Source organism: Myodes glareolus, chromosome 5 (genome assembly GCF_982192425.1).
Source record: "Myodes glareolus chromosome 5, mMyoGla1.1, whole genome shotgun sequence".
NCBI lineage: Eukaryota > Metazoa > Chordata > Mammalia > Rodentia > Cricetidae > Myodes > Myodes glareolus.
In genome coordinates, this window is record NC_142030.1 from 46853736 (window position 1) to 46868225 (window position 14490).

A 14490-nucleotide genomic window follows, 5' to 3' on the forward strand; every position below is an offset into this window, starting at 1 on the left:
TCTGATAGGACTTCTCTCCATTGTGACAATCCCTAAACCCCACCACACCATGTGATCATGGGGGTGGCTCCTTACTGGCCTGCAGTGATGGTTTGCCCCTGGCTTCTGCCTACCCCTTTCCAGACCAGGCCCAGTCATTACAAAGAGTACCTCCCTCCCTCTGTTCATGAGACCTCCTCACCCTGCCCTGGAGGCCCATGGGGAAGCAGAGTCCCGCAGCTGATGGAGACTGTTGGGATTACCTGACTAAGCTGCACAGCAGACCTGGCCTGGCCTACAGCATAACTTTGCGAGGCTACAGCCTGAGGTCCAGGGAAACCTTTGTCTTTACTGCAGCCACTAAACCAGAGACCAGGCAGCTGCAAACCCCCTGTTCTCACAGGTCTGGAGGCCTGGAGCCCAAGATCAGCCAGCCAGTGCTGCTGTGTTCTTAGGTCACAGGCCCTCTAAAATACCACAGCAGGCATGCCCTGAAGTGTGTGTGTTCCCATGGCGATTTTAAGTCCCATAGAGTAGACATGCAGATCGGCTCTCAGGTTGGTGAGGATCACCTTCCTTACTTTTGGTTGACTAAATGTTGAAAACAGAATTTTGTTCCTCTTTCTCTCTAGTACCTGGCTTGGTGCCTGAGAGATAAGTCCTCAGGAAATAGATATTTCAATCAAATATGATTTATTTCAGTAATTTCTTAAAATGCATGTCCCACTTATTATTCCATGAATAAACTAGCTCTGTTCTTAGACATATGCCAATGTTTAACAAAAGAAGACACTAACAGTCGACAGTTGGGGGCGTGCTGCCCATGCAAGGCCCGGGCTCCTAGGGTGTTCCTGCATCTCCCGCAGCTCTGGTGGGTGCGGTCAGGACAGGTGGGCAAAGGGGACCCAGCAGGTAGACATACGTCTTTTCTTCCTTCCAGATTCTCAGAATTTGCACCAGGTATACCCCAGAGCAAGACACCATGACCTTCTCTGATGGCCTTACTCTGAATCGAACCCAGATGCACAATGCTGGCTTCGGTCCTCTGACTGACCTTGTGTTCACCTTTGCCAACCAGCTCCTGCCTTTGGAAATGGACGACACAGAAACAGGCCTGCTCAGTGCCATCTGCTTAATCTGTGGAGGTACTGACTCCAGGGGGATCTTCATGAAAGCCCGTATGGAACAAGTCACAGGGCAGCATGCATGGAGAAAGGCAGTGGATACAACCCTCATGCCAGGGACAGTTGGACTTTCTCCCGCTGTAAATTAAGTAGTGGTATTGAGCTCCTTCTGCTCTGAAAGAAATGCCAAAATGCAGATTGTCTGCCCCTTTTCTCTTGTGGGAAACAGATACATTTGTAAAGGCAGGATCATACTGCTATATGCCTAAGGACATTTTAGTGAGGACCCAAATGCTATTTCTTAATATATTAATGAATGATTCAAATCACTGCCTGGGATCCCCCAGCATGTCGGTGTGTGCCTGGCGGACTGGAGTATGGCCCTTTCTCTACAGTGACCCCTGTTGGCTAGCCAGAAGCCGACATTAGTTCAAAAGTAATGGCTGTAATTAAGGGGCTGGCTTATCTATCTACCTGGCGTTCACAGCCAGCATGCCCAAGGTGTTTTTGTTCAGTTCAATACTGACACCATCTGGTCATGAAAGGTAATTCTTGCCTCTGGACCTGAGCAAGTGGGCATCAAATGTACTAAGTGACAACTATCTTTACGTCTCACTGCTTAAAGCCATTGCATTTATTCAGGTTAGTGCTGGGTCACTGAATAAAGCCGCTGTGCAGGAGGAATGGGAAACAAGCAAGGGGATGACCGGCAGTCCGTCAGCCTCGGGACACTAAACACTGAATCCTTTCTCCTGCTATCCAGACCGCCAGGACCTTGAGGAACCCACAAAGGTAGACAAGCTCCAGGAACCGCTGCTGGAAGCACTGAAGATTTACATTAGGAAACGTCGGCCCAGCAAGCCCCACATGTTCCCAAAGATCTTAATGAAAATCACAGATCTCCGCAGCATCAGCGCTAAAGGTATGTCCTCAAGGATGGAGAGGGGGGCAGAGATCTGCCAGCTTTTGTTTTTTAAAACCAATGTTTTAATCTTAGCAGTCTCGTAAGTTGGAAGGTATGTCTCACAGAAATCAAACGGAATTAAGCATTGTCAGAACACACATAGGTGTACACAGTTAAGAGTGCCTCGGGTTTCCTTAGGAAGGCATTTTGACATGGTCTCTGGCGTGAGACAATAAACACAAAAAGAAGATACCTCTACCCACTGATACTAAAACATCACTCAATTTCCAAATGGGATGGCTAGTTAGAAGCACTAACTAACTCTTCCAGATAGTGTATGTGTTTTTTTTAAAATAATTACTGTTGGGGCTCACAGGCTATGCCCTTGGAGGTTAAAGGACATTATGTGGAATCCCTTCTCTCTATGTGCGTTCTGGGCCACCAGCGCACACAGCAAGCTCTCAGCCCTCTAAGCCACTTCCCCACCACCTCTTTCCGTCAGAGTGTATTTAATACTCTGAGTCTATAATTCATTCTAGCTCCCAGGTATCTCAGGTTTCTACAAACTTGGCCCATTTTCCCGTTGCATCCTAACCCCTAGGAAACAATGAGTAAGGTGTGGGATCACTGTGGCCGCATCTCTGGTATAGGCAAGTTAAGGCCTGCAATTCTGAGTGAAGGAATTCTCACCTCATGACTCTCACTCTGTGTGACAACTCAGGCAATTACAGAAATGCCTAGAGCCATCTCATGGTTGAGTGCACAGGGCCTTTCTAGGTAAAGATGACTCAGCAACTGCGCTGGTCCCTGTCCTGCCCTTCCCATGAGCAGCCTCCACGCCTGAGGATCTCAGCAAACCAAGACGCAAACACTACATTTCAGAAGGTGCTTAAATGTACAGTGAACTTGTTTGACAGGAAATCTCAGTTCTTGGGGTTTTTTTGGTGAGATATTCTAAGTTCATCCCAGCATGGGATTAAGAGAAGCAAAGAGATTAATGCTTAAGTGGATATAATTTAATTTATATATTTTAAAAAAACTAAATAGGACTGCTAATATTACTCTCCACAAATAAGTATACCAGTGACCTGTGAACTAACAGTCATGTATAAAAATGTCCCAAGTCCCATATTAGCAGAGTCCAGCAAAACCTAGCCACTTAGTTTTGAATCTGTTTTCCTGTTATTTATGTATTTCCATCTAACCAGATGCACGTAGTGGCTGTGGGATTTGTGATGGCATAGAACCATCCAGCGCTGGACTGGGTTGCAGAAAAGTGCCACAGGTTGGGGCTCAAGTCCATCCTTCCATTGTGGAAACTGCCCATCCCTTCACCCATATTTTTTTGATCTTTCATCAGGAACTTCTTTGTAAACTCTATTTGCTGAATCTGATTGAAGCACTATGAAATTTGTTCATTATATATTTCCACTGCTTTTCCTTCAAGTGAAAATGTGGCAAGGCTCTGCCAGTCTCTGGGGTGCCCCATTAGTACATATTCTGTATTCAGAGGGAGCGGCACTCAGACTCCGCCTGAGAACCAATCTGCTTGGGATCTCAAAGCACACCTGACACTGACATTATGGTGGCCGACATTCTAGCTGTAAACACCCATATGTTTTTACTTCTAATAAATGGGTTCTTTTCAACAAAGCCACAGGTCACTTGATACCTGTCTTTCACACTCCTTCACATACCTGAGAATGAATGTTGGTCCCTTTGTATCCTGGCGTGTTCGTATCTAACAAGTTTTCTATTATCCCTCCAAAAAGGTGCAGAACGTGTAATTACCTTGAAAATGGAAATTCCTGGATCAATGCCACCTCTCATTCAGGAAATGCTGGAGAATTCTGAGGGACATGAACCCTTGACCCCAAGTTCAAGTGGGAACACAGCAGAGCACAGTCCCAGTGTCTCACCCAGCTCAGTGGACAACAGTGGAGTCAGTCAGTCACCGCTGCTGCAGTGAGACACTCCCAGCTACTGCAGACATTCCCCAGGACCTTCAGTTCCCAAGTGAAAATGCAAGGAAAACATTTTTACTGCTGCTTAGTTTTTGGACTGAAATATGTTAAATTCAAAAAGGACCAAGAAGTTTTCATATGTATCAATATATATTCCTTACTGTGTAACTTGCCTAGAAATACAAACTTTTCCAATTCTGAAATTCAGCCATTTCATGCCACCAGAAACTAGTTAAGAGCTTCTATTTTCCTCTCTGAACAGTCAAGATGCATGGCAAAGACCCAGTTGAGATGATTTAGCCCTGGTTAAGTTGCTGAAGACTTTGTACATACAGAAGTATGGCTCTGTTCTTTCTATCCTGTATGTTGGTGCTTTCTTTTGTCTTGCATACTCAATAACCAAGACACCAAGGTTATGGAGCAGACTACTGTACGTCTTGCTTTCATGAATGACAAGGCCTCACGGTAAGGAACCAGGACCTTTGTACAGTACAGGACAGGACTAAAGACACTCTGGTTTAAGTAATGTGGAAGCTTCTCCTTGCTTTTTGATGCTCTCAAGCTGCATCCTTTCTTTATGTTGCCCAGACAGAGTATACCACTTCACTGCACTAGCAGAAGAGAATTCTGTATCAGTGTAACTGCCAGTTCAGTTAATCCAATGTCATTTGTTCAACTGTTAATGTCACTTTAAATTAAAAGTGGTTTATTCTTAATGACACAACTACCGAATGAAAAAAAAGATGCATTTTTACAGTCATGATAGCCTCCAAGGCAAAAAACACTGTCCAGTGTTAGTAAGTTTGTTTACCTGTTCACAAGCCATTGGAGAGATATCACAGGATGATCAGCAGGCTAGTCTGCCTGGACTCTAGTAGCCCAGTGTCCTTCCTGACTGCCTGATCCTGGGATTTCCCCCAGTCTTGATGCTTGAAGGTATGGGCACGTGGCCTCCTCTGGCCTTGTTCAATCACTACGACGCAGAGGGACGGCTGTGGGAGAGTGGCTGACAGACAAGTGTCAGGTTCTGAGTTCTCATGTAAGCACTAGTGGAATTTTTTGTTTTTGATATATTAGCAGAAGTCTGTGATGTACCTTTACTGGCTCTGTTTGTACATTGAGATGGTTTAACAGTGCTTTCTATGTTCATATACTGTTTACCTTTTTCCATGGAGTCTCCTGGCAAAGAATAAATATATTTATTTTAAGTGTGTGTGAGAACTTTTACTGTAGTTACACGTTCAGAAAAGAGTCTGAGAACACAGTTCCATTTTTAATGTTTAAATTTCATTTCAAAAAGCAGGTCTGTAGTCTGCAATCATGACAATTAAAATCTGTGCTAATGCACGGGAATCTATAACAATTCTACAAGTCAATCAGACAACACATGACATTTCAATGAGTAAAAAAGAGCATAAAACTGTATGTGTAAGAACAAAATGTTAAAAGGCCTACCACAATAATAAAAAACCATCAATTACATCATCACATTAAAATAAGTCAGATGTACAAAATTCTGAGACAGAAAAGACAAAGGACAACACAAAATCTTTTTGAAAAATGTTCGTGCTCTTTGGGCACTTAACTAAACATTGCAAAATCAACATCTTCTTCTTCATCAGACTCTGCAAAATATTTTACTTCTTTCCTAGCCCGACCAGTCCGTGGCAGAGCAGGTGGTTCAGAAGTGAAGTCCGAGGGGAAGATGTCTACATCTGAATCCTGATCAAAAGATGTTTTCTTCGGTTTCTAGACCCCCCCCCCAAAAAAAAAACCAAAAGTTTAAAAACCTCAAAGTTAAGGAAAGTCTACTGTTAAGAACTATTATTCCTTATACTTACATTTATGGTATATTGCCAATAATCATATTTTTAAAATTCAAATTGACATGCTAACTTAAGCCTAAAATGAATTATGGATTAAAGAAACCCGATTAGATATAGTAAGTAATTAGCTACTTTGGGCTCTTGTGTATACCAAGTTATAGACTCATCAATGCAAGATTACTATTCTGAAACTATTTCTTACTCAACAAGTATACACAATGTCTACCTCAAAAATTATTCAAGTTGCCCAATTTTTAAGAACATATTCAGAATTCAGCAAGTAGAACAAGGCTATGCACAGTATGTAGCACACACTATTACAAGTGTTGGTAAAATATTAAAAAGTCATAGAATAGGCAAAAGATAGAGAAGGGAATTGATGGGAAAAAAATTTATAAAGCTATAACATCCATATGTATATTTTTAAGTTTTAATAGGAAGAGAAATAAATGGTGAGGGGGATGCACCTAAGGCAACTTATTCACTCAAAAGAGAAAGAGTTTCTAAAGGGTCAGATTAATTAGGAACATTAGGCACAGTCAAACTCAATTTTTAAAAACCAAATCAGTCCAAGTTTATAAGATTATTCTAATATTCAAGTAGCACATGACTTTAATAGTTTAATAGATAAAATAGGAGATTCTAAGGTAAGTTGACGCATAGTGCTCTCCCATTGATAAGAGGTGAATGTAGAGCTCCCCAGGAATTCCAACAGGGAGTGACGACATACAGGCAGACTTGGAGCCATGCTGACATGCTTACCTTGCTGGCTGGTTTAGATGGTTTTCTCCCAGGGTTATAATCACCTTCATTTTCTGAGCCTGATGCTTTCCTTTTCTTTGCCCCTCGGCCTTTACCTTAAAATACACGAAAAGAGTTTTCCTCCGAAAGGTCAACACAACGTAAGATAGATGCCCAAGTCTTACAATTATTTTTATACCCAACAGTGGGGCCTGCAATCCTACCCTCTTGCTATAAGTGACATACGTATAGTTTGACAGCACCATTTTAATTCTGGAGTACATATGACTAAAGAGTATTTTAAAAATATATTTAAAACAAGTGAAAAATCCTAGAAATAAGTTTCAATACTAAGCCCTGATTTAAAAAAAAAAAAAGACTATCATTTTGCTAATATGACTCTTGAGCCTAGGAATGAAACTTCTTACAAGAGTGTTTAAGTTACCTGTCACAGCCAATAAACTTACCAAGGTTTCAAACCACATATATTGACCTCCACAGGCTCTATGATAGTTTTCTTCACTTTCCTCCTATTCTATTTCTCTGGCCTATATAATAAGACCTGGTCTCAAATATACCAAACAAAGGAAGCGTGAGAGAGAGAGATGGGAGAAACTCAAGAAAGTTCCTTGTAGCACCTTTTAAACTTATTTTCAGTATATTTACTTAATCTTGCCAAAGTTTCAACTGAGGAGTAATGTTCTAAACTGCTCTATGTTCTTTACTCTAATGCAGCACTGTTGCACAATACAACTTATTGATGTGATTCCCGTCACTAAACTCGATAGAGCTGAAAAAACTAAATCCTTTCCTTACAGCACATGTTTAAAGGTTATACAAAGATGGTCCTCACCTTTTGGTGTTGTAGTCTTCTTTGGAATGCCGAATTCAGAATCAGAGTCAGAGTTTACAGTTTCTATGACTTTCTTCTGTTTAGGTGCTCTCTTGGCCTTAGGGGCTGTATCTGAAGGTGGTTTACCTATTAAGCAAATATCTTTTCAGTTGGTTAATGTTATATACTTATCAACAAACCAAGCTGAAGTGAGTTCTGTAACAGTGGATTTTTTTTAATTGCTGCCAAGAAACTGAGTAGCCAAAAAAAAAAAAAAATGGTTTCTCCCTGCTGGGTGCCAGTATAAAGGCAAACAAACATACCCCATGAATGACAAAACAAGTACTACTCAATTAGGCATAGTTTGATTTTTAGGTAATTCAATTGAGATATTTTAAGCACAGGGCATTAAAAGAAATTAAACAGTATCTTTTAAATATATATTCATGACAAAAAAGTATCTTTGACACACTAATTATAACCGCACACTAAGTTCTAGTTTATAAAAATGATTTAGTGGGGAAAAGCATTTTTATGGGGTCCTCAAATAGAACAAACACAAAGCAACTCATTTCCCTCTAGCAGTTGAAATCCAGATTTGGCATTTTTATGTGAAAAGAAACATGAAAATCCTAAATCAGTAGATGCAAGACCTCACTTTGTCATACTGTTTTAAAAACGAGCCTTGTATTTACTTTTCATCTGCAGTTCCAGGTAAACACTAATAATCACTTCTAACTTGTGTAATTAAAAATGAGCCTGGAAAACAAAGGTATCAGATAGTCTGAAATGAACTGCAGACTGTCCTTTTAAAAACTGAAAAGTGTTGCTGACTTGATGAACAAACAGAATTGAGTCTCAAGCTGAGAGATCCAGCATAATGACCCTCACTGGCTAATAGCAGGAGGGCTATACATGGTAGTGGTGGCCAAAGGCTATGGCTTTTATTCCCTCTGTACCCTCATAACTAAATCTACCTCAGGAACCCAAAGGCAGCTGCTAGCAGGAATACAGATTCATCACAAGGCAATAGGAACCATGGCTTTCTCTAGTGTTCTCAAGCTTGCAGAAGTTAAATGGCACTTTTATACCCTCTTCCAAGTTAGGTCAGATATTGAAATATTATAGGATGCCTTTGGCTGCAAAATATTGGAACTGCAGATTATAATGTGAATAGTAATACATGTAACTCATGGTTAACATAGATAGGTCTATGGAGGGTGGGACATGGTATGTTCTTCCCTTGAGATTCTGTCTGTAAGTTGTATTTCAGGAAGGAGGTAGAGAAAGGAAATCTTGCTGAGGTTTTTGAAGCAATTTTCTAGCTCAACTAACTCAAGACTGTTCAGCTAGGAAAGAAACAAGTAAATAGGTTAGGCAGAAGATAGTCTGGTCTTTTAGTTAAACTGACTCATTAGCTTAATGAAGAAAGCAGGGTGACAGATTTCAAGAAAGGATACAGGTCCTACAGTGTTTTAGAAAATGCTCACATGAAAATTAAAAGAAAAAAGATGTTTTAAAAGATTTAAAAATGTTTTGATTGCTTAAAAAATTTACATGTATAAGCACACATGCCTGTTTTCCATGTACATGCAGGGCCCACATGACCAGAAGAGGGCATCAGACCCAAGGAACTAGAATTAAAAGTGGATTAAAATCTGGATGCTGAGAACTAAACTGGGGTTCTCTTTACCCTGTTTCCCCCACCCTCGCTGCAGCCATTTCTCCAGCCCCAAAAATGATGTTTTGAAATGAAATTATAGAGTCTGTCTCAATTTGAGTTCTCTAGAAGCAGAACCTGACTGACCCCAGGGTATAGGTTCAAGTGTAAATATTTACTCAGGAGGTGATGATAGAGTATAAATTTAAGACAACGAAGAACAGCTAGTCATGGGTAAGTTATCAAGCCAGTAATTACCCTTGGAGGTTAATTAATCTTCTTGGGGAACTTTGGATAGCCAATACAACAACCCTAGACGCGGAATCTGTGGGCAAGGACACTGAGCTACTTCTACACCAGTTTTCCTCAATCACTGGTGGAAGGGAACTAGGGGAGGTGGGGGAGATAATGATCCAGCACAACTGCAAAGTCAAAGTCATCAGATAAGGAAATACAGCTGCAGGCCAGCGCATGCTGAAAAGCAAGAGGAGCCCATTATGGGCAGCCACCTAGAATGCTGGCTAGACACCCCTCTCTGAGCAGTCTTTCCACAGTTCTCATGCATTCTGATAGAACACGGACTTACTGCTGTTGTGCTACACTCAGAACACATGTGTCTCTATGGCATATATTATATCTTCTTTTCTTTTAGGGAACAGTCCATTGGTTTAATATCTCTCAACTAGATGTGTATTTTTAAAGTAGATATTATTTTCAATGCAAAGCACTAATAAAGAGACCAAGATACATGATTTACATATTATATAACATTAATGAATCAACTCAGTATTTCACGAACAATCTAAGGCTATGGTAGCAAGAAAAAAAGCTATAATTCAGAAAACTGTATCATATAAGGAGTGGAAGGAAGCAGAACCAACAGATTATAGAATCAAGATAAAAATATGTATTCTCTATCCAATCTAATGAAGAGCGTTATAGGAAAACTATCTTTTGTTATAATTACCTATTCTGGAGAATTTCACATGTTCATACAATGAAACATATTATCCACCCTATGAGTCTTCTCCACCTTCTCTCATATTCACGTCACCATGCCCCTCTTCCAATTCCATTTTTCTATAACCCACTAAGTACAATGAGTGCCCATCCTACTAGCCAGAATACCCTCAGAGAATGCTTCCCCTTCCCATGAGGTTATCTACTGCCAAGAGCTCTTTACTAAGGGGTAGGACCTAGAGAGTGCCCAAAGTATCAATTTAAATATCATGGGATTATTTTATAATGACAAATCATCCCTCCCACTTCCCTTTTTTTTCAGTTTATCTGCTTCTGCCTCCCAAATGCTGAGATTGAAGGAATGCAACACCACTGCCCAGCTAAACTGTAATCTTAGCATGTTTTATCTCATACACAGAATATGGGTAAAGAACGTGTGGGAGGATGGCTATATTTTTAAAAAATGGTCTAATAGATATTTTAGCAATCCCTTTACATTATTAGAAAGTAAAAGGCATTCTCTTACTACTGTAAGTTTCATAGTGAAGTAGTCACTCAAAGAGTTTCAAATGATATTAAATTCCCTTCCACACCAATCACCTCTACATAACTTCTATAATAACACAAGCAGGTATAAAATACGTACCCTTTTTAGCGGCAACTGTTTTACTTGGAACTTTATCTGTTTGCTTCAGACCAAATGAGGGTGCAAAAACAGAAGTGGTATCTTCTTCATTGCTGTCAAATTTAGCTGAATCTAAAAATGTCAAAGCTGTTTTATTAAGAGACTCTGTAAAGACCTCTGAGTAAACTGAGTCTTTGACTTCCTTAGCTAATAAACTAATCTTGCTTCTATATTGTGATCATATAATCTACAATATACAAACAGCTGACAATGGAAAATATACCAATGTTATATCTCAAAAATGCTAAGTCTGTTGTGAGACAATATACAAATATACAGTGCGTGTGTATATGTGTATATATACATATATTAGAAAATACAATATACAAATGCACATGGCAGTGAAGATTAATAATATCAAAAGTTAAATATTTAAGCAAGTATATACTAGTGATTTGTTTTCAGAAGAATAGGTTCCACTGTGATAATTTCAGTGTCTATACAAATACTGTTAATCCTTCTAGAAATTAGTACTAATGCCCACATCTAAAAGAGTAATAAGCACTCATATTTTTATCAACAAATTGCTAAAGACTAATTTTAAAGGCAAGCTTACCTTCGGTTTACATTTTTGAGGGAGGAGAAAGGGTCTTGCAATGAAGCCCATATTGGCTTTAAACTCAAAATCCTCCTGCCTCAGCTTCCCAAATGCTAGGATTATAGGCATGTGCCACCATGCCCAGCTTCAGCTTACTTTTGTCCACAAATTAGTTTAATTTAGCAATTAACTATTCCCTCCCTCAAACCATATCAAGAAATCTTTCAATGGCCTGTTGGACGTAATATTTTCACATGACTGTTTTGATAAGCTGTGTCAATAATGAATGTTTACCTATACTTAAAGAAAATGTACCAAGTCTAGGTGTGTCTGTAGAAATATATTTAAAACTCCAAAACAGGAGCTTGAGAAGTGGCTCAACCATTAATGTCTTTGCTCTGCAAGCAAAACCCACAGGAAAGCAAAGGGGGCATATGTCCTGCCTGAGACCCCAGACCACAACAGGCAGAGAAAGGAAATTCCTCCTTCACCAAAAACTGACCAGCAATGCTAGCTGAAATGGCAAATTTCAAGCTCAAGAAGAGACTTGCCTCAATATATAAAGTGGAAAACACTGAAGATGACACCTGCCACCAATCTTGGGCCTCCTCATAAACACATATGCACACCTTCACACACACCATACACACATAATAAAGACAGTAAATCAATTAAGTGACCTTAACAATACTACACACTATATGTGTGTGTGTGTGTGTGTGTGTGTGTGTGTGTGTGTATACACACACACACATATATATGCATGAAAAAGATATATCCTGGTTGTATTTTCTCCTATGAAAACTTTATTCTTTCTGCTATAAGAATTTGATAAGACAAATCTGTACCTATCCAGTACCTTTATAGCTGTAAATAGATTCACATCACCATATACATCAAATTTCAATCTTCCAAACTTTTTTTTATATTTTTTCATTATTAAATCTTATATATAGACATGATAGCCAGCAGGCTACAACCTGCCTAGCATGTCTGCCTACGCCTCCATAATGCTGGTTCTAACCAGTCAGTGAGTTAAGTTTTATTGTATTGGGCAAAAAGTAAAGTCTTTCACTCATGAAAAACTCTGCAATTAAATCCTGGCCTAATGGTTTTTCTAGTTTTTTTTTTTCTCTACCAAGTACAACAATCATATAATAATTAACTAATGAAAAGACTAAAAGAACATACCATCTTCTGACTTCTGAGAATATGAAGGAAATGAAAAGAGATTCCCAAAATCCTGACTTTTTTTGTCATGTGACGATTTTCTATTAGAAAGAAAATATCACAAAGAGTATGTAATTAAAGTATCCTACATAATATACACTGCATGATTATAACCAACAAAACTAGTTCTTTCTGTATTAAAGACAGGTCAACACCTGCACCCTGCCCCTTTCCTCACAAATTTATGTAAGTAAATATATGAATACAGATATATGCATACAGATAAAGATATAAGAATGAAAACTAGGCAACAGTTTAAAGTTATTCAAAGTGACACCAACTTAGTTCTACATTATTAGCAAAGGTTCAAAGAGAAAGGTGGACTCCCCATCATAGCAGGTAGTCATACCATTCCTGACAGCAGACCACAGGTAGGTAGCTACTTTAGAAACTAGTCAAGACTGGTTATATTGAGTTATAATGTCTTAAAAAAAAAAAGCAACAAAAAAACCCACCAAAAAACCTAGCCCATAAATCTTACTTCTCCATGTTAATGCTGGCACTCATCAAAACAGTAAAACTGATCAAGGACAAATCTACTGGAAAAACAAGTTTCCTAATTCCAAAGATCTAGAAACATTTTGCAAACCAGGAGCTCCATGAGGATACTTTTGTAAACAACAATTTACTGTAACAAACTATAGTCATTTATTTACATGTTGTCTGAGGCTACTTTCTTACTACAAGGGCAGCAATGAACAGCTGTTACAAAGTCATATGACAGGGGCATATAAAACATTTATTCTAAAGCCCTTCACACACACAAAAAAAAGCTTGCCAATCTTTCCATTAGCTTACAGCAATAGCTAGGGAAAAGCTGCAGTATTAACTAATTAACTTTTAGCTGGAATTGATTACTTCTTGGCACCCATGGCAAGAGCTTACTGGATAACCACTGCTGCATTACTTACTCTGGAGTAGCTTTTGATTTGCCCGGAGAAAAAGCATACTCATCTTTATCTAAGCCATCTGAAGGAACAAATTCGTCTTCCCCATCATTAGTTACGGGAGATGCTTTAACTTTCAGTTCTTCTATGTCATTATTGTCATCGTCATCATCAGCATCGTCATCTTCTTCTTCCGAGAAATCAAAGGTGTACTTAGGTCTTTCAGCTAGGAGGAAAGGAGAAAGCAATGTTAACAGGACACAGTGGCACACATCATAGCTCCACATAATTAGGAGCTGTGGACCAGTCACTTGTGTTCAGGGCTTTAGTACCACCTGGGTGGCATAGAGAGGGACTCACTCAAGAGCAACTAGAGAATGTGAAACTCAAAATCCTAGATTTACCACTTAAAATATCTTTAAAGTATGTAAGAAAAAGATGAACATTTAGAGAACAAAAGTCTATACTTTGTCCTCAAAGAATGGTATCTACCTTATACTTTCCAGGAGGCTGGGACAATACTCTGTATTTGTTAGAACAACATAAACTGATGAGACTACTTGTTTAGGATGTTGCTCATTATACTTAAATATTATTCAAAACCCCAGAAAAACTGGCATTGTGTCATATGTCCCCTGTATAAAGGATTATTAGTATAAAATTTCCCATTTCTTTAATTAAAAATGACAAAATTTACATTCTTTTTAAAAATGCTAAGCTTTCTTTTAGTTTGTCTAAGTAAAAATGTTTATTTTTAGTTTTTTTTTTAGTTTGTCTAAGTAAAAATGTTTATCTTTAGTTTGTTTCTTTTAGTTTGTCTAAGTAAAAATGCTTATTTTCCTCTAGGTTGTTGTAAAATAGCAACCCTAAGGACCAGCTCACTTGGCAGGTGTTGCCTAGTATATAAAAAGGTCTGGATTCAAGTCCCAGTAATGCATACACTGGACATGCAGGTACATGTTTATAATTCTAGCACTGGGTAGGAAGAGTTGGGAGGATGAGAAGATCAAGGTCATCCTCAGCTACATAGCAATTCTAAGGCTACTCTTAGCTACACAAGATGCTGTTATTCCCTCCACCAATAAAAAAAGAAGAAAAAAGATAAAGAAAAAAAGGTAAATTTTCACATGGATAAGATAGGAAACAACTATAGAGAAGGG

At 39.0% G+C, this 14490-nt stretch overlaps 2 protein-coding genes across 8 annotated transcripts in view; one reads left to right on the forward strand and one right to left on the reverse strand.

Moving 5' to 3' along the window:
• The window catches only part of Rarb (retinoic acid receptor beta), a 338172-nt gene extending 332993 nt beyond the window's left edge, over window positions 1–5179 (forward strand). For 5 of the 7 annotated variants that reach the window (XM_085687898.2, XM_048420963.3, XM_048420968.3 and 2 more), the window contains exons 6-8: window positions 920–1124; window positions 1867–2025; window positions 3780–5179. In XM_085687898.2, the coding sequence (XP_085544024.1) occupies window positions 920–1124; window positions 1867–2025; window positions 3780–3976 (561 nt within the window). In that variant the 3' untranslated portion in view covers window positions 3977–5179. The remainder of the gene's footprint in view (window positions 1–919; window positions 1125–1866; window positions 2026–3779) is intronic. The other 2 variants (XM_048420965.3, XM_085687899.2) reach the window with 1 other exon arrangement.
• A 52-nt stretch (window positions 5180–5231) lies between these two features.
• The window catches only part of Top2b (DNA topoisomerase II beta), a 61590-nt gene continuing 52331 nt past the window's right edge, over window positions 5232–14490 (reverse strand). Inside the window, exons 31-36 of the mRNA XM_048420959.3 lie at window positions 13355–13556; window positions 12405–12484; window positions 10637–10747; window positions 7392–7517; window positions 6560–6654; window positions 5232–5720 (exon numbers count right to left, since the gene is read on the reverse strand). Of these exons, the coding sequence (XP_048276916.3) occupies window positions 5553–5720; window positions 6560–6654; window positions 7392–7517; window positions 10637–10747; window positions 12405–12484; window positions 13355–13556 (782 nt within the window). The 3' untranslated portion in view covers window positions 5232–5552. The remainder of the gene's footprint in view (window positions 5721–6559; window positions 6655–7391; window positions 7518–10636; window positions 10748–12404; window positions 12485–13354; window positions 13557–14490) is intronic.